Consider the following 25,053-nt stretch of genomic DNA (forward strand, 5'->3'; position numbering starts at 1 on the left):
TTTCTAACCAAAAGTGAAAGTATTTTACTCTAACGTCAAGGGCATTGTACAGTTCCCTATTTTGTTAAGCAAATACATTTGTGTTTGTGTGACTAAATCTGGTACAACATGCTTTTATTCCAAAAAATATATGAATTGGTATTTGTGACATATTTTGTTTGCATCAGTCTGTAAAAAAAAACTTTCTACCAGCTGTCATCCTAAATTTCAGCAACATATTTAAGTTATGTATGTAATTATGTTTCTCACAAGTAAGTGTGTAGAAGGAGCCAAATAACAACAATATCAGCAATGACTGTTTTTTTATATTATAAAGAAACAAGATCAACCTTTTGTTATCACTTCCTGTAAGTATGATTTTTAATGTCAGTGCCTCTGAATATCAAAGATGTTTCACAGGATGTCGGTGCCACCACCCGCCTTTCTAACCAAAAGTGAAAGTATTTTACTCTAATGTCAAGGGCATTGTACAGTTCCCTATTTTGTTAAGCAAATACATTTGTGTTTGTGTGACTAAATCTGGTACAACATGCTTTTATTCCAAAAAATATATGAATTGGTATTTGTGACACATTTTGTTTGCATCAGTCTGTCAAAAAAAACTTTCTACCAGTTGTCATCCTAAATTCCAGTTATGTATGTAATTATGTTTCTCTCAAGTAAGTGTGAAGAAGGAGCCAAATAACAACAATATCAGCAATGACAGTTTTTTTTATATTATAAAGAAACAAGATCCACCTTTTGTTATCACTTCCTGTAAGTATGATTTTTTTAAGTTCATCTAACACATATGTTATGTACTCCATGCAATAACAGCTTAGAAACAATGATTACTGAATCATTATTTAGACAAAAAACACAAGGTGACTGCATAAAATAGAACTGATTAAAAAAAAAATCTAAATTATGTAGGCTATTCGTTGTTGAGCGACCGGACGCTTTGTGGGGCTGAATTGCATTACACGTCTTACGACGATGAAATAGGATATGCCCCCCAAAAATGGGATGTTTCATTATACAAAGTAAACAGTGCAGATTCATTATACTTCATGCACGGACCGACCTTGATTTAAACACATTGATTGCCCACTTGATTACTAATCTTACATGTAGTTTCAATTGTGTCAACAACTAACAGCCACATTTCTGAGAATTCACGGTCCTTGGGGATGAATAGCTTTCTTCTGACCTCTCCTTCACTGCCACCATCAGGACAGACATTACATTACCCCAACTGCTTTAAAAAGGGTTGCTTGCTTCACTTGCAGTCGTAAATGTGAAACCTCTAAAGTTCACCATGCGACATTCTTGTATCAGTTCTGCTGATTCCCAACTCAAGTCTTGAAACCTCGATTTTTGTTGAGTGACAGGTTGTTGATCCATATTGCAATTTTACCTTTTTGTAGAACTCTCAAAACTGCTGTAGGCTTTAGACTTTTAATAAAGTATTAGTCGCCTGTTTCCGGTGTACTCAATTCCGGCAGTCACCCAAACGCACCATCTTAAAGCTCTTAGCTTGTGTCGCGGCGCTTTCGCGTCAGTTGCTCTTTCCAGGCGCGCAGCATCGACAACATGGCAGACGTGACAGAAGTGGACGACGGGAAACTCAGCAAGAAGTGAGTTTATTCTGTTCTTGCATCGCTTTTTTAACAATTCTCAGTTCTTCGGGCAGAGATATTTTCTTCGGACAATTGTTTTTTGCAGCAGCTATGAACGTTTCCGTTCGGCTTTGCAGTATCACTAAAATGTTGCATCAGGTCTGAAGATGATTGCGACGTGCGGGCTCCATATGGAGACACACCGAAAACCTATATATCCGAGGATACAGTTAGTTTCCGTCTCTGGTATTTGTAGTCCCGAAAATCGTCCGAAGCCTGTCTGAACAGTGCATGTCACTAATGAGTAAAACTACAAAATCCAAAATGCATTCAAAGAAATGTCCTCCTCACATTGAAGCGTGTTATCGTGTTGTATTATTGTGTCAGATATTAGTATTGCCGTATTTTATGTTTATTTGTGGCGATTTACCGTTAGGCGTCGAAACAATTCTTAAATATCGCTAACCACCTTGTGTTTCGTTCGCTTTCACTTTCATGAGGCTATCTACTTGCTAGCAGGACGTTAAGTTGCCTCTGTATATCAAGGACGTTATCATTACATCGCTGTATGTCTGTATATTGAGGAGTATGTAAGTTAATCTAACACACATTGTATGTACTCCATGCAATAACAGCTTTGAAACAATGATTACTGAATATTTTTTGAGACAAGAAACACAAGGTGGCTGCATAAAATAGAACTGATTTTTTTTTTTTTTTTTTTTTTTCCAAAAAGAAAAAAACTACAATTGTTCATGTGAATGATGCTGTTTCCTCTAGATATTATTAGATTCAACAATATATCATTTTACTGCATTTAGATTGTCAAAATAAATAGTACCCTCAATAAACTGTACTGAACTGAACTCATGAGAACGGATGTAAGTCTGAAGAAAATGAAGACTAAACTCCAGGCAGGGGATTATGTGTACTTTGGCATGCAAACTCAAGGAAAGGGTAAACAGGATGTTGAAACAATTTCCTCTGATTATCAAGGCCGTTATCATTAAATTGCAGGATGTCGGTGACACACCCGCCTTTCTAACCAAAAGTGAAAGTATTTTACTCTAATGTCAAGGGCATTGTACAGTTCCCTATTTTGTTAAGCAAATACATTTGTGTTTCTGTGACTAAATCTGGTACAACATGCTTTTATTCCAAAAAAATATATGAATTGGTATTTGTGACATATTTTGTTTGCATCAGTCTGTCAAAAAAAACTTTCTACCAGCTGTCATCCTAAATTTCAGCAACATATTTCAGTTATGTATGTAATTATGTTTCTCACAAGTAAGTGTGTAGAAGGAGCCGAATAACAACAATATCAGCAATGACAGTTTTTTTTATATTATAAAGAAACAAGATCCACCTTTTGTTATCACTTCCTGTAAGTATGATTTTTAATGTCAGTGCCTCTGAATATCAAAGATGTTTCACAGGATGTCGGTGCCACCACCCGCCTTTCTAACCAAAAGTGAAAGTATTTTACTCTAATGTCAAGGGCAGTGTACAGTTCCCTATTTTGTTAAGCAAATACATTTGTGTTTGTGTGACTAAATCTGGTACAACATGCTTTTATTCCAAAAAATATATGAATTGGTGTTTTTGACATATTTTGTGTGCATCAGTCCGTCAAAAAAACGTTCTACCAGCTGTCATCCTAAATTTCAGCAACATATTTCAGTTATGTATGTAATTATGTTTCTCACAAGTAAGTGTGTAGAAGGAGCCGAATAACAACAATATCAGCAATCAGCAATTTTTATATTATAAAGAAACAAGATCCACCTTTTGTTATCGCTCCCTGTAAGTATGATTTTTAACGTCAGTGCCTCTGAATATAAAAGACGTTATCATTATTACACAGGATGTCTGTGCCACATCCGCCTTTCTAACCAAAAGTAAAAGTAAAATTAGTTTACTCTAATGTCAAGTTCATTGTACTGTTGCTCTTTTAATGTGAGTTTCTACCCCACTGACTGGATTTGTGCTCCAGTGAGGGTCTTGGTGTAGTCAAGTAGAGTTTAATTATCCCCAACAGTTTTTTTTTTTTATCTTGCCTGGTGGGCCAGAGGCAGCCTTTGCTGTAAATGCTGTACACTGTCTTTGTATATATAAATATATATACATATATATATATATATGTCTATTTTCTCAGGTGTGTTCGCTGGCTGTGGTAGCTCAACATGCTGTGTCTGGTCAGGGCTGCTAGGCAGCAGCTGTGCCAAGCCTTTGGGGTCAGGGGACAGTGGTTAAAATGTGCACCCCCATGTACAGCTGCAGCCCCAGCTCAAATTTACGGGAACCGATGGAGAGGTGACAAAAGGTTGGTGGCTTTTCCATTCCAGTGAGAAAAACAACCAACCTTTTGTCATCTGAGAAAAAAATGTGGTCCCCTTCCCCCTGTCTGCATGATTGTTATTAGTCCGTCTCTGTTTTTATTTAATTGTGTTGTGGCCTTGTTTTATTTTGCACTTTACACACCACAATGAAATAAAACATACTGTGTGGTTTTGTGGATAATCGTACACATGTTCAGTTTAACAGTTTACCACCTGTCAAGTCAAACTTTAATATTTAACCTATGACTCGTCTTTTATTGCTCACATCTTTCTTAATCAGTGAGCAGAAGAGGCGAATGAAAGCAGACAAAAAGGCGGCCGAGAAAGAAGCCAAGGTGGACCAAAAGAAGGAATCCAATGACCAGGAAGCCTGTGCCGATGAGGAGACACTTGACCCAAATGTGAGTTTTTGTATATGGTCATTATACATCATGTATGACTTTTTATGCAATTGATGTTTTGGTCAATGTCTTGTATAAATTCAATAATCTATTTCCTTCTCACATAGCAATACTTCAAGATCCGCACCCAGGCCATCCAGGATCTGAAGGGCACAGCAGAGGACCCCTACCCACACAAGTATAATGTGGACTTGTCCCTCACAGACTTCATCGAGAAATACAATAACCTAGAGCCTGGAGACCAGCTGACTGATGTCGTCCTCAATGTGTCAGGTACCAGGAACATTTATGATCTTAAACTTATTTCCTGTTTTGTATGTACAGTGTAATCCAGCAGTAGATTCCAAGCTAAGCTGAATGTATGATTGGCAGGCCGTGTCCATGCTAAGAGGGTGTCCGGTGCCAAGCTGCTTTTCTATGACCTGCGAGGTGAAGGCGTGAAGTTGCAAGTCATGGCAAACTCCAGGTAGAGCATGAGTGTCATGGTCAAAAACATTATTTGCGTTTGTTGGCTTTACTGTGATGCCGTTTTTAGTTCTTGAGTGTAACTATAATAAGCTGACGGATCAGTACAGTCAATATATTTTTATAAATTTTGACTGATAACAACCTATGACTGTGAAGACACCTTAGTTGGCCACAAACCCATATTTTTAACAAATGTGGTGATTTGTTGATATTACACAACATTTATGTATTTAGAAATTTTATGCAGTGTATCATTGCACCTCAATTTTTGTTTTTTTTTACTCCCTATGGTGGATACTTAAGAGTTCAGTGAGTTCATTTTTGTATATCGTCTTTTACTCTCAGGAGCTACAAGTCCGAGGAGGAGTTTGTGGCCATCAACAACAAGCTGCGCCGTGGTGATATCATCGGTGTCCGTGGTAACCCAGGCAAGACCAAAAAAGGGGAGTTGAGCATCATACCCATCGAGTTGACCCTACTGTCACCATGTTTGCACATGCTTCCCCACCTCCACTTTGGTCTCAAAGACAAGGTAATGGCCACCAAGAGTAGACACGGTGTGCGTTATGCATTTAATGCATAGCTGCAAAGTGATGCATATCACAGGATGTGGTTTAGGGTGTATGCACAGAGGTTTTTAACGGATACCACATCCTCATTATCACTTTACCATAAATGTATAGACCTGCAACTTGTGGAGGAAAACGCATTGTTTCCTGTTGTACAAACATGTTTACCAGAATTTCTTCCTAAGCAGTTTGTGCAGTTGAGCACATAATGACTCTTTACCATTATAGCAGCTATTTTGTTTTTATTTGCTTTTCCCTCACTAAATGCATGATGGCAATGATGACTGTTGCTCATACTGAAAGAGAAAGAGAAAGGAGTGTGGGGACTTCCTCTGTTGTACATACTGTACTGCTTACAAGGCTTGCTAAAAGGGAATAAAGCCACAATAACATAATGAGATCGCAGTTCCTGTTAGTCCACTGTGAGCAGATTTGGTTTTTTTAACAAGGTAGAGCCTGAGTAGAAGATTCCAGTTTATCTGGTTCAATTTTACCAGAAATATTTTTGTTTTTTTGATAAATGGTTCTCTCAGATGAGGACACACAATTTTTTTCTCTCTAGTTACCAGAGAGAAAAAAATCTTCTGTTCACACCTCTTCTTCGAATCACTAAATGAGTGTTTTCTTTTTTATATCAGCTAGTCTTGGTTGCATTGTCACAAAAACGGAAATCGCCGGTGCGTTTCAGTGAATTTGGTCACTGCCTGTGTTGAAGACACATTGATTGTCATTACAACAGTAAAAACCACTGCTGAAGCATTTGTTCTCACCGCTGTGTAATCTTTCTCTCAAAGGAAACGCGATACCGCCAGCGCTACTTGGATCTGATTCTGAATGACTATGTGAGGCAGAAGTTCATGACTCGCTCCAAAATCATCACATACCTGCGCAACTTCCTGGACCAGATGGGATTCTTGGAGGTATGAATTGTTATCTGTAGTTTGTTCACACAAATTTATCTATGAGTTTGTTCAAAATAGGGACTTGGTTTGTGTAAGCTTGCCTTGCTGAATCATGTTCATTAATGCTTTAGATTGAGACACCGATGATGAACATTATTCCTGGTGGAGCCGTTGCCCGTCCATTTGTTACTTACCACAATGAGCTGGATATGAACCTGTACATGAGGATCGCTCCTGAGCTGTACCACAAGGTAATCCATCACTTTGAAGAGCCATCCATCCCACTAATCAATCACTTCAAGGGAGGAGATTTTATATCAATTTAATGTTGTGCCTGTGAATTATTTTGAAATGCATAGATTTTGTATTGTTTCATTTCTCAAATGTATAAATATTTACGTTGTACACCCTATTTTTCCCACAGATGCTTGTGGTCGGTGGACTTGACAGAGTGTACGAGATTGGTCGTCAGTTCAGAAATGAAGGCATTGATCTCACTCATAACCCAGAGTTCACCACCTGTGAATTCTACATGGCATATGCAGATTACCATGACCTGATGGACATCACAGAGAAACTTCTCTCAGGTAAGTGAATGCACAATCAGCCAAATGATTGCCTAAGGGTGTTTAGTTGTTTGCTGTCAGGGATTTAACAGTTCAACTGTCAAACAACATTTTTTATGTCATGGTCAGCAAACTTCTTGTCCGATTTGGGGGGCAGCTCATCCTAATACTTGTGATGCATGTTGCAATGTTTTAACACACACATGCTCTCTATCTTTGATTCCATTACACATCCATTTTCATATATTTTCAATAAAGCTTGCAAACTATGGTTAAAATTTTTATTTAAGTCTTTTAATTCCTTAACTATTTTCTTTATCATACACACACATACATCACGTACACAGGACGCAACACAGGATTTGTTAAACTTGTGTTAATTGTTGTGAATGCACCATCACAACTTCCAGGAGAGACTGATTAATGAGATGCAGCAAGAGCAAAACTATTAACACCTGCATAAGGGTAAACTTCAGACCTCCCTCCGATCAATTTAAAGTATGAGGCCAGAAAGGGTCAGTATGAGCTCGTCAGCTGGTGACAGGTGTGCCGCACACTGATGACATGCAACTCATTTATTCATATCTGTTACAGTGCATTACATCAGATTATCACCACAGGAATTTATTGTATATTTTCAAATATAAGTTGGCTTATTTCTTCTTAATGTCATTGTAGATTTGTCACTTCTCACAGAAAAAACATACAGTGAACAAAACTGCTCTTAACACAGCGGTTCTTCTCCTCTTTGCTTCAGGAATGGTGAAGCACATCACTGGAAGTTACAAGCTGACTTATCACCCTGAGGGTCCAGAGGGACAAGCCTACGAGGTTGACTTCACTCCCCCATTCAAAAGAGTGAGCATGACACACGACCTGGAGAAGATCTTGGGAGTCAAATTCCCTCCGACTGACAGCTACGACAGTGATGGTAAAAATTTGAGTCCTCTTCTTGTTTTTTTTTCTTTGAGTAGACTGCAGTGCCTCTCTGACATTCTCCTTCTTAATCTCTCTCTGTCACCGTCCCTTCAAAATGTAGGGTTTATTTTTCTGTAATAACCAGTAACTTCTGATTAAACATTTTTCTTTCTTTTGTCCTCAGAGACGCGTAAATTCTTTGACGTCCTCTGTGCTCAGAAAGGAGTTGAATGTTCTCCACCCAGAACCACAGCCCGCCTCCTTGACAAGGTGAACATCGCCATCTGTTGTACAGTTGTAGTATTGCTTTTTTTTTTTTTTTTTTTTTTTTTAACTGTCTTAACTGATGACTTGTTTTTCCACCCCACAGTTGGTTGGAGATTTCCTTGAGGTCACCTGTATCAACCCCACCTTCATCTGTGATCACCCTCAAATCATGAGTCCCTTGGCAAAATGGTAAGAAATGCCTTATTTCAGCCTCATGTTTATCATTCACAGTTTCTATGCTCAGGGTTCATACCGAGACTTTCTCACTTGTTAAAGGCACAGATCGGAGAAAGGCCTGACTGAGCGTTTTGAGCTCTTTGTGATGAAGAAAGAAATCTGCAATGCCTACACTGAGCTGAATGATCCGATCAAACAGAGGGAGCTGTTCGAGCAACAAGCCCAGGTTTGCATACCACAGATTTATTTTATCTTGACCATTGTCCCATTATCTGAAGGTTCAAGTTTCTCTCTGTTGCAGTATGAGTGTGTGTATTACTGCGTGTCAATAATTTGAGTTGGATCTCTTTCAGGCCAAAGCTGAGGGTGATGATGAAGCCATGTTCATCGATGAGACCTTCTGCACAGCACTGGAGTACGGTCTACCACCAACTGCAGGCTGGGGGATGGGCATCGATCGTCTCACCATGTTCCTCACCGACTCCAACAACATCAAGGTAAACCTGTCATGTGAATCATGGTGTGTGAAAGGGTTGTTCTGGTATCTTTACCTGGGCCTACAGTTTACATATGTTGGTGTGTAAATGACTCATAGGTAAAAATTGGTCAAGTTAAGCAGATCAGGTAGCAGTCACTACACAGGCTGTAGTAGCTAGAATGTCATTCTTCAGGGCAACTTTGAGTTAATTGAAAATGCTTGTTTTTGCCACTGACAGGCTGAGTTCGTTATTCTAAATGTCTGACAATATTACAATACCTACAGAGATGGACCTTTTTCTATAACAAGAAACTGCCACTTAACTGTTTCTAAATAGTTGAGTGGCAAAACCTGCTTTTCTGCTGATCGTGCAGTATGTGTGACCACATGGCACCTTCCCTCAGTGCATTGTCCTTTTCAGACCTTTAGCCTGAATTCCAACAAGAGCACATGATTAAAGATATGCAAAGAACAATGGGTTAAAGAGATTACATCATCAAGAAAGAAAATGTCTTGCACTGTATGCGCATGAGCTGCCAACATCTGTCAGACTGAGGTGGTCTCCTTTTTTACAGCTATGCTGAGAGAAAATTTAAACCTCAGCTGACACTTTTTGTTCATTCACAGGAGGTGTTGCTGTTCCCTGCCATGAAGCCTGACGACAACAAGACATCAGCGCCCACAGAGGGCACGTCCGTCTGATGCCATGACCTCTGACCTCTCCAGCTGTCAGACCTGTGCAGGAGCCCATATAGAGCCTTTACCTCACTGTGGTCATCAGTGGAGCCTGCGGGTTCAGTGTGTTATCAATGTTAATCTCTGTTTTTCATCCTTTCTTTCATTAAGGGAAATCATGTTGTCTTGGTTACATAATTTGAGTTATAACCAATGACATATGTTTTTTTTCTGCTTTTGTATCGCTTACACCTTTTGGTGTGTCCTTCTTGTTTGACTGTAAGGAGACATGATAATTCTTGTTGTCATCCAAACGGTAAATGGAAGGTATTTGATCAGGAAGTTATGTCTGATCTGCTGTTGCGCACAGACCTGGGTGAAATACTTTGGAATATGTTTTGAGACACCTCAAGAGGTAATTGATATTGACAACCAAATACAGACTACTATACCTGTACCTAGGTATAGTAACAAAGCTCCAGCTCCTCTTTTATACTGTATGACATAGTCTCAGCATATTCAGGTTTTTAATCACGTCTGCTTGTATTTGTCGTCTGAGATTTTTCAAGATCGACTCAACAAATTCCTCTGCCAAGAAGCTAAGAAATGGTTATATCTTAATAAAATGCATCTACATTACTCATCTCTTGTGGTGTTTGTTATCTGTTTACAGAGTAAAGTTCCTATTTCAAGAGCCTGAGAGTTTTAAAGGAAAAACGTAAGCACGTAAGGCCCAATCCCAATCTCCACATTCAGACTCACAGACTTTGAGGTGTGTTCCCGGTGAGTCTGCGAGGGTTCAGGGCTGTCCCACTGCCAAATGGTCAAGTACATGATGGCTCTCTCAGACATGTTGAGCCTTTTATGGCCACTTTCTGTAAGGTAATTACCCACAGTTCACTGGTTACCAGGGAAAGCCCAAAAACAAAAAAGGATAATCCAGATGCTGGTGCTCTTTATTTGATTAATTCTGTTCTATATGAGCCTGATTTGTGCTGCCATCTCATCTCAAAGCTCAGAGCAGGTTTTAGTTTTAGTTTAGTTTAGTTTATGATCTTTTTGGTCAACCCTCACATGCTCCATCAGCACATCTCCTGACAGCAGGTGTTAGATGGAGCCTGACCCAGCATGAAAGTGTCTGGCACAATCCCCTGCTCAATTGGACTTCTTCCTTCAGGTCCTTGACGTTTTTGAGATTTTGAATAAAGACTAGTATTTCATGTGGAAGTGGAAATGCTCCCTCTTTTTTTTCAAAGCAGGTCTGGCACCAGGATGAAGTGACTGAGGGGGAGTCACTCACAGAGAGTCACTAGTTGTAAGAAGTCATCCTCATCTGGACTGATGGCCAGATGTCCTCATAAGGCTGCTCTGGAGCAGGACAGTGGATTTCAAGATGTTGCAGCGAGGAGAAGGAAAATTTTTAGGATAACATGGTTATCTCAGATATAGGAAATAGGACCAGAAGAGGTCCTTGATATTTGGATAAACATAAGAAAAGTACTTAAGTTTCTGGCACTGTGATTAAAGGAAAAGACGGGCCTGCAATCAGAGCCAATGCACCACAATGTCAATGAGCACAGACTATTTTCATGAGATTGTGTTCTCATAGGTTTGGGGTCCCAAAATAAATTGGTGCACTGAGGAAACATTTAAAGTGATAATTCTCTCTGGGTACAAGTGACCCGGTCACATTCATTCGGATGTTGATACAGAAATATCGCTCAGCGCTGCTTTAACTGGATACATAAATGTTTTTAAGTTTTAAAATGCTTCCTGAAGGGATCCATGCCATGTACATGAAGTGTTGTTCAATAACATCAAGTCCCTGTACTGAATTTGGAGACAATAGTGACACTGTGGCTCAATTTGAAGCTTTTATACTCTTAACAGATGGACTGTGATATATGTTGTTCTAATAACTGGTTATAATGTACCGACTGGTTCTGTTTGACCAGTCAGAGTAAAAATAAGCTGCCCACCACTTTCCAGCTGCAATATAATTTTCCCAGAGACGGTCATATTGTTTTATTCATAAATAGTGTAACTAAGTACTGTATTTGAAGTACAATGTTAGGTACTACTTAACCTGAGTATTTTAATTTTCTTCTACTACATTTTTGAATATAATATTGGGTAACACTATAGTAACCATCATTAATAAATGGTACATTTATAATAAATACCGTAATTCATCTATAGACATTATTTGGATGACATTTATAAAGTCGCAACTAATGTTTATAAACCTTTACACTTGCTTAATAAATGGTTTATAAAGCATTTCATTGTTTCTTGACAGTGAAATAACTATTAAATTAAGTGTAATTAATTATAAATGAACCATTTATTAATAATGGTTGTTATAAAGCGTTACCAAATATTGTACTTTTTACTCCCATACAGTTACTTACACATATAGAGTTTAATGAAAAAATAATCTTACAAAATGATGTATAGTTGTAGATGAGAACACAACAGTAAATAAAATAATTAGAACAGTCAGAGGCAAAAACAAACACTTTCATTGGACGTACCCGACTTTTACAGTCAAAGGTGCCCAGAGGATCACAGTGCAGTCCAATATTGTCATTTTGTGACCTGATTCCTCATGTAATAAAAGTGGAGTTTTGAGACCTCTAGTGGTGCTGTGGAGCACACCGGTGGTTTCAAACAATTCAGTTTCAAACTATTCCTTCCAGTACATGGTCAGGAAATTAATCTAAATGACAAAATTGTGATTATAAAAGGACCTAGTCAACATAACAAATTATAAACCTTTACACTTACTTAATAAATGGTTTATAAAGCATAACCATTGTTTGTTAACAGTGAAAAAAATTATTAAATAACGTTTTATTAACTATAAATTAACCAGTTATTACAAATGGTTATTATAAAGTGTTACAAACATTTTACTCCCATACAGTTACTAAGACATAAACATTTTACATGTCAAAAAAAAATAATGAGCCTAGCTGAGAACACAACAGTATATAAAATAACAAGAACATTAACATGCTCTTTTCCTGTTAACGCAGATAGATTAACATGCTCTTTAATCTAATAATGTAAAAAAAAATTATAAAGCAGTCTGAAATGAAAGAGTTGTATCCATAACAAGTACTTTTAATACTTTAAATACATTTTGTGGCTCACACCTCAGTACTTTTACTGAAAGTCACACAAGTAGATCTGGAAAATAATTCTGGTCATTTGTTTTGATAAACAAGTGTAATTATTTAAGCTATATAAACTTTAGAGGCCACACACACACACACACACGCACCCTCCTCCCTCCCTCCCTCCAGGCGCGATCCCGCGCACAGTGGGATGGTGCGCGCTCCCGCGGCCGAGTGTAATGTGCACTGGATTAAAAGGTCGCCACACACACACGGAGTGAAGATGGCGATGAGAGCGGTGCTGCGGTGCCTCTCGGCAAACTTTTCCCCCAGACTGCCCCAGCTGTCGCCGGCAGCGCGGCTCGCAGCGACTCGGCCGCCGTGGAGGAGCGGCTCTCCGCGGACACTGAGCACGACCTCGGCCCTGTCCACAGGTAACCGGGGGTGCGGGGTGCGGGTGAAGTGAGGGGGGCAGCTGCGGCGCTACACACTGCATGCGGGCTTGCTCACGCATTCCTGTCTGCGTGCAATGGGCGAGACAACTCACGCAGTTTGTGTCACTTTCCCACAGCGGGGCAGAGGAATGCGGCAGGGCGGGCGGCGAGAAGTTTGTTTTTAACTTGGAGGTGGCGGTGCGAGTGAGGGAAAACGCAGGGAAGGAAAGCTCGGACATTCAGCAAAAGCTTTCCTTCCCTGTGTTGGTGTCATGGGAACACAGCCAGCCCACGAGCTCCGGACTGTGATGTTAATTAATGAGCGCGGACTACGAATTACCCCGAGTCCCGTGCAGCAAGTAGTATCTGATTAGACAGGAGTCAGCCATGATCCTGGAGAGAGCTGAGGACAGATGAAACTCAGGTGCACATGTGCGACAACACTTCAACTATTGTGGCTCTCTTCTCCCTCCTCACTCACACCACTGCATGGGATTTTAATGTCCATCCCTGAAGGCTCTCACACAGTGTAATCCTGATGAGGCGAGCCCTCTACAGCAGGCATATTCAGCTCTCATGCATCAGCATCTCCCACAGTTCACAATCTGGTTCAAACCTGTATTTCTTCTGCATGGTCTGATGCTAATCCAGGAAGCTGTTGAGGCATTGTGACTCTTCCCTCAGGGTGTTGGAAGGATGACAGTGTGAGCTCTGTATCAAAAGGCTCCATCTCTCGTTTTTAATTGCACGTATGACTCAATCAAATGCTGTGTGACCGGTGTTTTTCTGCATTGTGCCCTGTCCATATATGCTTTTATTCCTCAGCACATGGTTGTTGCATAAGAATGTGGCTGCTGTTCAGCTGTGGTCCATAGTACAGGGAGGTGCTCTGTGGTCATCCATGTCCTCTGACATTAGTGGGCTTTTAATCAACTGGAGTTTTTTTTTGTGAATCACGAGTTCATACTGATTCATCCAGCTTATTTCTCTGTTCTCCCCGCAGCCCTGAAGTTCACAGATAAGCACGAGTGGGTGCGAGTGGAAGGTGGAATCGGCACAGTTGGTATCAGCAGTTATGCTCAGGTAGGTTGTATTACTAATCACTGATTTATGACACACTTAGTTCAGAGGGTTACCGATGAATGTAAAAATAGTGATATCCTGATGTCTGCAGTGTGCAGTTCAGTGCTGCACTTTGCCCTCACCTGTACTGTTTTATGACTATTGTCTGAGACAATTGATTAGCCCCAAACTGCAGTGGTGTGCAGAAGGTCTGAAGGGGAGGCACCTCCTCACGCTTTGACTTGAATTGAACGTGTTTACATGGAGGTGTCAAACTGAGCTTTTATGTGAAGGCACCATTTTAAACAGATTTTTCATCTTTCTATCTTTTTATTCCTTTTACTGCTCTCCTGTGATGTCCTTTTCTTAGTCCTTTACCACTTTTATTTATTGTTAATCTATTTATTATCCTTTATTCTTTTTACAGCTCTTCATCTTTTTATCTGTTCTTAATTCCTCTGATGTGATGTCGTCGTTTTATCGTCCTTTTTATTGGTTTTATTCTTTTATTTATCTCTGTTTTTGCAGTACTTTCTTCTTTTTCTGTGATTTTGCTTGTTTTATGGCTTTTATTCATTTTACTTTTACTGACTCATGTTGTTCTTTTTGTGTTTTTACCTCTTCTGTTCTGCCTTCTTGTTTTAACTCACCTTAGAGGCTTTCTTGTGTTTATTCTGTAATATTGCCTTCCTGAGTTTCTTGCTTTTGCTTGTTCGTCAAAGCACTTTGTAAACTCTGTTTTTAAAGGCGCTATAAAAATAAAGTTTATTATTAGTTGATTGTCAAAATGTTTATTGTCCAGCTTGGTTAAAGACCTCTGAATTGCTGTCCACACCTACAGTATTCTCATTGATTGAGATAATGTGAATGTCGGGGCTGACGATATTCACACACGTCATCTTTGCAGTGTTTTTTACTGCCTCTGTTTATACTCATTAACTCTCATATCATCACTGCATTCGGAGAGAAATGCTCATAAACCGTGGATGAGATTATTTCTGAGCAAAGTGTGCCCTTTATCAATTTGCACTAATAGTGTACTTTTACTTGGGAATTTGAACTTTAAGCAAACCTTTGACCGTGTGTACCCACGACATCTGTAACCTAAATGTCATCCACCACATTAACGATGGACTAAATACAGCGTGACAGGACAAATGAGCAAACTGTAACGAAAACCAGAATGACTTGAGTTAACACTGGTGGGCTGCCTGTTTACTTACAGGTGTTTCTTTTCTAGATTTCAGCCACAAATAGGTATTGTAAAACGTAAATGCATGCATTTAAGAATGACTAATGACCAAATGATTCTTAGACTACAGACGGTTTAAACTTCTTTAAGTGGGCGGCAGTACAACCAGGTGGCCATGATCCATAAGGAACAAGGTTTAGTTTATGGGTTAAAGCGATGATGGTAAACCCTGGACTCACACTGCAGTTCAAACTCAAAGACATAGCGCTGTCTCTAATGCTGCTGCCTGTGTGCTGGCTCGTGCCCTTTGCCGTTAATTTTCTTTGCAAAATATTTTTAGTATGTATTTTTTTCTTGCATACAGATATGGTAACACTAATTTAAGATCAGGTGCGATTTCATCTCAGTCACTGAAACATTTCAGGTTTCAAGTGTCCTGCTGTGTCTGACTGTAAGAGGTTATTTAGGAGCTGTAAATGATCTGTCAATCTGGTTAAGTGTGTTTTAACATGTGTTGGATTAGTTCAAGCACACGTCTTACAAGTAAGTGTTCATTATGCAAACTTAGACACATTTGATAATACCATGTATCTCATATGGAGAAGCATCTCTACATTCATTCATTTCAGTCTCATCCAAGGGACAACAGGCAAGTTTATACTATATTTAAACACACTTTACATCTGACTGGTCAATTTCATCTGCCTTGTTAAGTAGTCCAACATATATATGTTATAAGGAACTTGTGGTCTGAATAATACAGTAATTTCTGATGGCCTGGGGCAGTATATCCCATCACTGCCAACATAAACACTCTTTTGGTGCAGCTGTTCTTGTTACTGTGTGTGAAGGAACCGAAGAAAAAGTTTCAAATCTTGGTGACATCAGCAGTTTGGGTGGCTGCCTCCAAAGTATTGATCAGGCTGAATGTGATGAGCTGTACTTCAATGATTGAGTATAGTACGATATATTTCACTGTGATTGAAATCTCAGTAGGTTGTCGGTAAGGCAACAAGTGATTTCTGATATAGTGTATTTTCTCAATGTCAATAAGTGTCTACACTGATGGCCCTGCAAATCTGACTGTAGGCTGCCTTGTTAACTTACAAACTAAATAAACATAAATAATTGAGAAACAGTTGCGTAGTTGGTTTTGTTCTTTTCATGAGATTTGTTGCCAATAAAATACAGATTATAGCCAGGGTTATCCTTTTAAATGACAGAATGGAAGAAGACATTATTATTTGTTTTTACTCACTTTAACTGAATACGTAGGTTTTAATTACGTATGCAGCAGTATTCGGTTTCATGGTATATTGTGGTATGAAAATGGACTGTTATCATACCGTGCACATTTTTTCTGTGGTGTTTCATTTTACCATATTAGTAGAAGAAAAAATACTTTTATATTAGTTTAATTCAAATTTCACATCAGTCAGGAGACAATATTTTGTGAAATTATAATAAAACGGTTGTTCAACAAAAAAAGTTAGGGGTCATTATAACTGATAATAATAATAATGATAATAATAATAATTTTGTACTGTGGAAATTTCATACCATTGCAGCCTTTGTCATTATTCATGCTGTTGTTTCATTTTAGGAAGCATTAGGTGATGTGGTTTACTGTGGACTCCCTGAAGTTGGCCAAAGTCTTGAACAAATGGGTAAGAGCCTCAAACACCCTGCACACGTGTCTAAGTAACCAAGTTCAGCAGTGTGATATCTGTCATTTTGTCTGTGTGTGTGTGTTGTAGAGGAGTTTGGTGCCTTGGAAAGCGTAAAGGCTGCCAGTGAGCTATACTCACCTCTGACAGGGGAAGTGACTGAAATCAACACAGAGCTGGCAGAGAATCCCGGGCTTGTGAATAAAGCCTGCTACGCAGAGGGTAAATGTCTTGCAGAGTTTTTATTTGTTGTAGTCATTTCCAGGAATCACGCCCAGTGGATTTGTTGCCAAGGCAGATGAGAAACCAGAATCGTGTAACAGCTTGTTCATGAACATTTCTGGCTTTTTAAAATGATCTCTTAACTGTCCAGGGTGGCTAATCAAGATGACGATTGGAAAACCTGAAGAACTGGACGGCCTCATGGATCAGCCCGCCTACGATACATTTCTTAAGTCACTGGAAGAATAAATGTGCAAACTCTCTGTGCTGTTTTATAATGTAACGGCAATCAAAGACTAGTGGGCAGGTTACTAACAACTTGTGTGACGCTCTTTCTTATCTGTGGTATTTATTTTGATACTGGAATTGTGCTATCAAAATAATTTTAAATCCTCAGTAACATCTTTCACATAGACAGTTAGGATTTGTTTTGCTACTAGCCAACCTAAAGGGCTCATATCAAGATCTGTCAATATTTTTGGGGTCTTTATCTGGTGCTTTGCTCTGCTTTTAAATGTGCACAGATGTGGTAAAAGACTGGAAAGTGATTGTAAGTGCTGTTCATTTAATAAAAATTGGTTCATACGTTTGAAGTGACACCCCTCTGATCTGTTTTCTTCTTTTCAAATGTAGTAAAATCATGTTCTTGCACTTTTGGCAACATTAAACAACAATGTATGATGTGTTGAAGACATGTTCATATGTTGCTGTCCATGTGCTGACAGTACAGCACATGCTGCCCCTTTCTGCTTATTATAGTTCCACACACCTTGACCTATGCCCTCGGGTGAAGATAGGCAGAGATTGCAGAGGCTAGTCGAACAATGATTAATGAAGCTGTGGTTTCAGAATCAGTGACTGAACAAAAAACTGCCCTCTCAGGCTGATAATGGAAAATAAGAGCTGCAATTAGCTTTAAAAAAAATGGCTAAAACTGACTTACTGAGAATAAAATGTACTTTCACCTGTAGTTCATTCTATTTTATGTTATATTCAAATGTCCTTACAATAACGTCCTCTTAAAGAGCAGGTCTAATGTGCTGACCTATTTGTGATTGCTCCCATTCAAAACCTACATATTTCTCCATACTGGTGCTCTTTTTTTTAACACTTGACCTCCATCCACTCGATGCTCTGCTTCAAATATAATAAAACATGAAGCTGCTAGAAAGAAGTTTTATATTCCATGGTGCCTGCTGCTGGCATTTAACAACCATTTATTTTCAGATTTCTATGAAAGATTGAGGGGATGATGCTTCCAGTTTGTTTTGTATTGGGCTTCAGGACAAGTATTTAATAAGACAATATTCAGATGTATTTGAGAAAGAGAAGTAGTTAAAAAACAATAATGTACTGTAATGTACGTCGGGAATAACAAAGAGTCATAAAGCCATAGCTGTTGACATTGTTTTAACTTTAATCCTACACCTAAGGCAGAGTTTACGATTACTGCCTCAAGCACTCAATGACATTTTTTAAATTTATTAAATTAATTCTCTTGTGTCCTTTGTTGTCTTTACAGAGGACATACTGAGTCAGGAGCACAGAGAAAGTAACTCAGTAAATGAGTACAGTAAATGGTGCACAAGGAACATTTTCTAACATTTATTAATTAGACACGGAAATAAGGATGTGGCTGGTGCTTGAACACTTGTCTGTGTGCTTTGCAGTTCATGGGAAGCTCTTGGACAGTCCTGCTCAATCATGTTCATCTGTCTAGACACCTGAACCACCACACAGCCACCTTAAATACATTTGTCAACACAAAGTGTCGTGTGCTTTATCATTAAATGTCCGTTGTTTTGAATAAAAACTGAAATACTTACAATAATGAACCTGCACAGCATCACTGTGATTATAAAGGTCTCTGATGACACTGTATAATTATTATTTTTCTTTAGGCTGTTTAATAATGGAAAGACTCGTGAGACAGGCAGAAGCAGGAGGGACACAATATATCATAATATGATAATAACATCCATCACTAATTAAAGCCTAAAACATGAATCCATTTTTCACATTCAACGTCAGTTTGGTTCTTTATGAGATTTTTTAAGTGTCCCACTGAAATCAAAGTGTCAAGCTTCAGGGTAATGTTGAGCACGAAGCACAAAATGAAAAAATCCTTCCCCGGGTCAGTGCTAAATCTGTCTGATTAATGCTCACATGAATGGAACAAGTCTACACTTTTACATATATCAGAGGTGAGTCTTCATTTATAGTATGTAATTATAGATTTAATCACAGAATATGAGTCTTTATTGTATCAATTTATAGAGTGAGGTTGCTTCCACTGTCGTCTGAACTTACAACAAATGCAAGCCTTGCTGTCATCTGAGGAGGCTAATGTCTTCCTACCTCTTGTTTGCCTGATTATATGTTGGTCACCGTCAACGAAATAATTTGAGGTTCTAGTTGAAGTCTGTATACTTTCGGTATCCTAGTAGATAAGGCAGTTTTAGATGTAGACAGGCCTGCTGCTGACTACTGAGAAAAGGTAAGCTATGTCTACATCTAGTGGCCAGAGCAAAAACTTCCCCTTTAAGCCATTTACAATCGAACTGTGTCCAACTTGTGAACAACAAAAAAAATGAAATAATTCCAAAAAACATCAGCTTGCAATGAAATGTAAAAAAGTGAGCACAGGTGTCTATAAAGCTTTACAAACGTAAATTATATATGGTCTATAATTAAAAAAAATAAAATCACAATATACTAAATAAAAATAATAACACACACATGGCCCAGGTATTGAGAGCCTTTAAAGGCTTTAACGTGTTATTATTAGGCTACTGTCTTGTCCAGTCTTTGGTGACAAAAAAAGACGTTCATAAAACATTGGATTAATTTATTTATTTTATGGTAAAGATAGCCTACTCACAAGATCTTTGTTTTGTGGTTGTGCATGTGCAGAACGTCTTTTAAAAGTCAAACAGCCTTTTTATTTATTTGTATTTTTGTAATAGGCTACATGTTCTATCACAATCATGAAATAATAATAACCGGCATATTCTTAAATTAAATAATCCGTATATTTTTGTTTCGTTTTACGTTTTATCGCCTTCTTAAGTTGGGATAATTCTCCTATATATACGCTTTGATCACATCTCTTCGACCATTGGCTGGTTCACACATATCCCACAATCCACCGCGTTTCTACTTCCTTTTTCCTTTCGGCCATTTTCCTCCCTCGTAGGTATGAGAATTTTTTCTCTACAGGTTTAGAAAGAATCTATCTTAATCCTTGGTATTTTATCAATATTTATCAGTTTAATTTACAACCCGAAATAGTGTGAGTTGTCACCTTTGTAATAAGGTGAATATTGTAACAGAATTCCTCTTTATATTACTGAACAGCCACTGTGTTAGTGGTGATACCCGGTCAAGTGCTGTTGATGTGTGTGTTAGCATTGCCGTCACAGGCCAAGTTTTGTAGCTCCATACTTTATTAATGTCCCTCAAAATAAAACTGAGTATATGTAACGAATGTCGGAATTGCAAAGAATAGCTATTAATGTGTGTAGCAGCTGCTAACGTGAATTTCCCGTCAAAACATCCAGTATGTCCAGTTAACCGCTAGCTTAGCATCAGATGTAGCACTGTGAGCAATGATGGTGTGCCGGCATGACAACCTACTCATACCCGTGTGCCACGCTGTGTTGCAGGGAAGTAGGCAGCCATGGCCCCCAGCCGGAATGGAATGATCTTGAACCCTCACTTCCACAAAGACTGGCAGAAGAGAGTGCGCACCTGGTTCAACCAGCCAGCCAGGAAGATCCGCAGGTGAGCGCCAGCTTGTGCTCTGGAGAGGCATGCTAACTTTAGCTAGCATGCCTCCCAGCCGCTTCACAAACGTGTGGCAAATATGAAATGTTGTTTGACAGTTTTGAGCCACTGCGAAGACACGCATGTTAATGTAGTAGAATATTCATCATAATGGTCAAATTAATTTGCAAAGATATGAATCTTAACATGAGCACAGTTGGTTAGTCTTTTGACTAATGTGAGTGTATATTTTATAAAAATGTAATGCATCTACAAGAATTGTGGTGATTGAGATTTTAACGCATTTTTGCTACTGTTAAATGCCAACTGGATCAGTATTTTGTATGCATGGACGTACAGTGATGCTATAGGCATGTGTGTTGCGATAATCAAAGCCAGGATTTTTCATATTTTTAGCTGATACCATAGCTGTTACACTTTTCTTGATGGCAAGGCAAATCAGTATGTCTTTGAACACATCCCATGGGTTTATCCCTGGATGTGCACTTTCCAAAACTAATAGGTGGAAAAGGGACAGTATCAAGGCTCTTATTTTTAAGTTAGGGATGCAATGTCTGGAAACACATGATTTTGATCAGCCAAGTCCAAAATTAACATGCAGTGTGGTTGCAGTACATGTTTTCTAGCTTGCAGCCTTTCTCACCACAGGACCATAACAAGGAAACATAGTTGTTTGTACTGTACTGTTTGTATCATGGTTGAGATGCAGTGCAAACACAACATCAGTTATGCACAGAATTGAAAACGTGCTTAATAACTGAAGATAAAAATTTAACTAAAATACGTCTTTCTTTAGGCGAAAGGCTCGTCAGGCTAAGGCCCGTCGCATCGCTCCCCGCCCTGTCGCTGGACCTCTGAGGCCACAAGTCAGGTGTCCCACTATCAGGTACCACACGAAGGTTCGTGCCGGACGTGGCTTCACCCTGGAGGAACTGAAGGTAATACTTTCTAGTTGTCTCTAAGAAGATGTGTGTTCATGTGCAGTAATACAGCCTCAGTGTCACTCTCTTGATTGTGTCCAAAGAACCATTGACACAAAAAGAGGGTAAATGGCAGCAAACCAAATGAGTGTTTGTTTGTTGTGGTAAACTTGAATGTCATGCTGAGAACCTAAAAACTAGTGTTTATCAAATTTACCTCCCTCATTTTCCCATTGGAAATGCTATTGATAAATAGGTAGAAACAGAACAGGCTCAACCTTGCGCTGATGAATCATGCTTTCCACCCAACCAAAAACTCAATAGCTGTAGAAGAACACAGTGCTGCTCAAAGACTTGATGTTCTTGCCAACGCGTACCTTGACTTTCCTCCCATGTACTTGGCTGCTGTGGGAGGAAGGCTAAATGCCTTGTTGGTGTGCATCACCCCAGAACATGTGTGCTTGTTTTTTTCCTTCACAAAAAGTAGGCTCAAACAGGTGTGATGGTAAATGTTCCTTTTCTGTCAGACCAACATTGCTTTTAATGTCGTAGTGGGAAACAACTGCCCATGTGTAGTGTAACCGTTTTGGAGTTTGGTCCTGCACAAAAGCCACATTGTCAGAGCAAATATCAATTATCTGTAAAATATTTAAAATGGGCACACAAGATATTCCTGGTCACTAAAGACTGGGTGGGAGTGGAGACCGCTGTCTTCCAGGTTATGAGGGTTGAAGTGTTAAATGTTTTATTAATGGGGTGTAATTGGGCACATTTATTTGTCATTAATATTTATCAGCATATGGAAATTAAGTTTGCCCTTGCAGATGCCCATTTCACTAAACAAGATTGTCAATATCCAAAGGCTTGAACATGTCACGCTAGGCTCATTTTTAAATATGAAAGTGCACTCATTGTCGGCCGGACTGAAACTAAATGAGCAGGGAGCTTTTAGTTTTAAGTGGTGCTCTGTTTAATGCTAATAAAGAATAGCACGTGAAGTACCTGAGATGGCACATCATCTGTACGTGTTGACAGACATGTTCAGAAATATAAAAACCATCCTGTGTGTTTGTCTTAGCAGTCAGATGATGATAAATCTCCGGAATCTCTGTATTTTCTTGATGAATACTTTGAACCCCTTTTCTGATGACTGCTTACTCAAACTGGAACAAAAACCTTGAATGAATATCTTATCATGTAGTGGATGTTGCACGCAACTGAGAAGTTCTTATATTAAACTCATTATCTGTGCTCCTCCCTGCAGGCAGCTGGTATCCACAAAAAGACAGCCCGCACCATTGGCATCTCTGTCGACTCTCGCCGTCGCAACAGATCCACAGAGTCTCTGCAGGCCAACGTGCAGCGCCTGAAGGAGTACCGCTCCAAACTCATCCTGTTCCCCAGGAAGGCTTCTGCACCTAAGAAGGGAGACAGCACTGTAAGTTTTTTGTTGCATGAAGCTCAAAGATTTAAAAGGAGGCTCACATCAAAATTGTAAAGCATGTGATAGACCGTAGTCATGGTTGTTGTCATCGTTATGATTGTTTGGCAGATTTTTCCTGAGAATAACGTGTTAAAATATTCAACAAAGGCATGTGGTCAGTAGGAGTGAGTCATCTCAAGTACAATTTGAGAGCCCTCTCCAGTGTTTGTTTACTGTCACTCCATCTTATGAAAATTAATGAACAGCACTACAAGTGCTGAATAAAACTAAAAACCCAGTCAGATTAGATTTATTCCTCATGCTTTTGAAATAATGAAACACTTTGGAGATTTAAGAGCTCAGATTTATCCATAACCTGTGTCCTTGCACAGTTAGACTTTTCTAGATGTAGTGCAGTACGTCTGTAGTGTCTGCACAACACTGTTTGAGGCTTAACTGTCTGACAGCTGCACACCTTCAGTAAAATATCATAATTTGCATTCTAAATGCCATTTTTCTGGTTTATTACATTGGTTGTGTCTGAAGTATTTATTAGACTGAATGGGACTGGAGGTTGCCTACACTATACTGAACATTTCAAATTTGAAAACTCATTCATCCATGTCATCATGAATTTGAGAGAATAGTTCTTCTTTTGTGAGACTATCAAGTGGATAAATTGTCAGTGGACAATAAATCATAAAAATCAGATCCCATATTACACTTGTCAAACAAAGGAGTCTGTAACTGGATTGCTCTGGTTGAAAATGAATAACCATCTTTAATCAGCTTTTTTTTTTTTTTTTCCCTGACGTGGCCCTTGATTTGACCTTTTTTGATTTGAGTAATTTCTCAACACTGAATGTTAATCTCTGGATCTGCCTCACAGCAAGCTTTATTGAGTAAACTGGATGTGTTTCGTTGCCTTGAAGAATTAACTTTGTGATCTTTTCAGGAGGAGGAACTCAAGATGGCCACTCAGCTCAGTGGTGCCGTCATGCCCATCAAAACAGTAAGTTTGAATTTCCTTAAAATTTCTCTTAAACACAACAAATCCCAAGTATTTAAAGATGGATTACAATGAGGAAACAAGAAATAAATGCGATTGGTTATAGGCGGAAAATAAGCCTCATCTTAAGCGTTACCTGTGACATTTCACAGCAGCAAACATTAAACTGGCTGGATTTTGTCAGTTGCCGTTCATACATAAGCCATCATGTCGTAAGTGACATCCGTTTCTTGAATGATAGCAGTCAGATGATGACAAATCTCCGGAATCTCTGTATTTCTTTGATGAAACATGTGAACCCCTTTTCTGATGACTGCTTTTTATGATCAAAGCTGAAAAGCAAATGGCTTGTCCCAAAATATTGATGCTGCAAATTGGACAAATTTGCATATCGGTTAAAGTTGAATTGGCTGGATCGTGTAATTTGGCAGTCATTGGAGATGAAAACTTTTGAACCTGTTTTAAAATAGTTTCCTCCCCATCTTCCAGGTGCACAAGAAGGAGAAGGCCCGGGTCATCTCCGAGGACGAGAAGAACTTCAAGGCTTTCGCCAGCCTGCGTATGGCCCGCGCCAACGCTCGTCTTTTTGGCATCCGTGCCAAGAGAGCCAAGGAGGCTGCCGAGCAGGACGTGGAAAAGAAGAAGTGAAAATAGTCACTCTGGAACTTTGCAAAATAAAGTGTTTAAAAGGATCAATGCGAGTGTGTCATGATTAGTATCGTCACGGTCTTGTCAGATTAGGCCGGTGGTTCTAAATGTTTCTTTGAAGACAAACTCCCAACAGTTCAGTCAGATGATCTCAAATGCTAAAATTCAAATGTGTTAATTTAATTTCCAACTGGATGTTTAACTATTAAT

General features: G+C 39.1%; 3 protein-coding genes across 5 annotated transcripts; all 3 read left to right on the forward strand.

Annotated features, from left to right (window-relative positions):
• Positions 1 to 1,500: 1,500 nt before the first annotated feature.
• Positions 1,501 to 10,000, forward strand: kars1 (lysyl-tRNA synthetase 1). 2 transcript variants are annotated; one of them, XM_084351960.1, is made up of 15 exons: positions 1,552 to 1,616; positions 3,757 to 3,924; positions 4,221 to 4,341; positions 4,449 to 4,614; positions 4,714 to 4,807; positions 5,155 to 5,341; positions 6,173 to 6,298; positions 6,412 to 6,531; positions 6,705 to 6,867; positions 7,604 to 7,777; positions 7,949 to 8,034; positions 8,135 to 8,220; positions 8,308 to 8,434; positions 8,562 to 8,705; positions 9,314 to 10,000. In XM_084351960.1, the coding sequence occupies exons 2-15, from the start codon at positions 3,785 to 3,787 to the stop codon at positions 9,386 to 9,388; spliced, it is 1,809 nt and encodes a 602-aa protein (XP_084208086.1). In that variant the 5' UTR covers positions 1,552 to 1,616; positions 3,757 to 3,784; the 3' UTR covers positions 9,389 to 10,000. The 2 variants fall into 2 exon arrangements, with proteins under 2 accessions (XP_084208087.1, XP_084208086.1); XM_084351961.1 differs by lacking the exon at positions 3,757 to 3,924 and having other exon boundaries at positions 1,501 to 1,616.
• A 2,707-nt stretch (positions 10,001 to 12,707) lies between these two features.
• On the forward strand, positions 12,708 to 17,656 carry gcshb (glycine cleavage system protein H (aminomethyl carrier), b). The gene is made up of 5 exons (XM_084352290.1): positions 12,708 to 12,914; positions 13,918 to 13,997; positions 16,772 to 16,835; positions 16,926 to 17,057; positions 17,209 to 17,656. The coding sequence occupies exons 1-5, from the start codon at positions 12,764 to 12,766 to the stop codon at positions 17,304 to 17,306; spliced, it is 525 nt and encodes a 174-aa protein (XP_084208416.1). The 5' UTR covers positions 12,708 to 12,763; the 3' UTR covers positions 17,307 to 17,656.
• Positions 17,657 to 20,158: 2,502 nt separating this feature from the next.
• On the forward strand, positions 20,159 to 24,887 carry rpl13 (ribosomal protein L13). Of its 2 annotated transcripts, none has more exons than XM_084354832.1 (6): positions 20,159 to 20,253; positions 20,723 to 20,840; positions 21,640 to 21,781; positions 23,028 to 23,201; positions 24,142 to 24,198; positions 24,685 to 24,887. In XM_084354832.1, the coding sequence occupies exons 2-6, from the start codon at positions 20,737 to 20,739 to the stop codon at positions 24,841 to 24,843; spliced, it is 636 nt and encodes a 211-aa protein (XP_084210958.1). In that variant the 5' UTR covers positions 20,159 to 20,253; positions 20,723 to 20,736; the 3' UTR covers positions 24,844 to 24,887. The 2 variants fall into 2 exon arrangements, with proteins under 2 accessions (XP_084210958.1, XP_084210959.1); XM_084354833.1 differs by lacking the exon at positions 20,159 to 20,253 and adding an exon at positions 20,255 to 20,373.
• Positions 24,888 to 25,053: the final 166 nt, after the last annotated feature.

This window comes from Pagrus pagrus (genome assembly GCF_965226575.1).
Source record: "Pagrus pagrus genome assembly, chromosome: 1".
In the NCBI taxonomy this organism is placed as follows: Eukaryota; Metazoa; Chordata; class Actinopteri; order Spariformes; family Sparidae; genus Pagrus; species Pagrus pagrus.

Excerpts from the sequence above, each read along its gene's own strand:
- gcshb (XM_084352290.1), top strand. The coding sequence starts at position 12,764 with ATGGCGATGAGAGCGGTGCTGCGGTGCCTCTCGGCAAACTTTTCCCCC. Across the intron at positions 13,998-16,771 it reads GTATCAGCAGTTATGCTCAG|GAAGCATTAGGTGATGTGGT; the intron begins GTAGGTTGTATT and ends GTTTCATTTTAG. Across the intron at positions 17,058-17,208 it reads TAAAGCCTGCTACGCAGAGG|GGTGGCTAATCAAGATGACG; the intron begins GTAAATGTCTTG and ends TTAACTGTCCAG.
- rpl13 (XM_084354832.1), top strand. The coding sequence starts at position 20,737 with ATGGCCCCCAGCCGGAATGGAATGATCTTGAACCCTCACTTCCACAAA. Across the intron at positions 21,782-23,027 it reads TCACCCTGGAGGAACTGAAG|GCAGCTGGTATCCACAAAAA; the intron begins GTAATACTTTCT and ends TCCTCCCTGCAG. Across the intron at positions 23,202-24,141 it reads CTAAGAAGGGAGACAGCACT|GAGGAGGAACTCAAGATGGC; the intron begins GTAAGTTTTTTG and ends TGATCTTTTCAG.
- kars1 (XM_084351960.1), top strand. The coding sequence starts at position 3,785 with ATGCTGTGTCTGGTCAGGGCTGCTAGGCAGCAGCTGTGCCAAGCCTTT. Across the intron at positions 3,925-4,220 it reads CGATGGAGAGGTGACAAAAG|TGAGCAGAAGAGGCGAATGA; the intron begins GTTGGTGGCTTT and ends TTTCTTAATCAG. Across the intron at positions 4,615-4,713 it reads TGTCGTCCTCAATGTGTCAG|GCCGTGTCCATGCTAAGAGG; the intron begins GTACCAGGAACA and ends TATGATTGGCAG.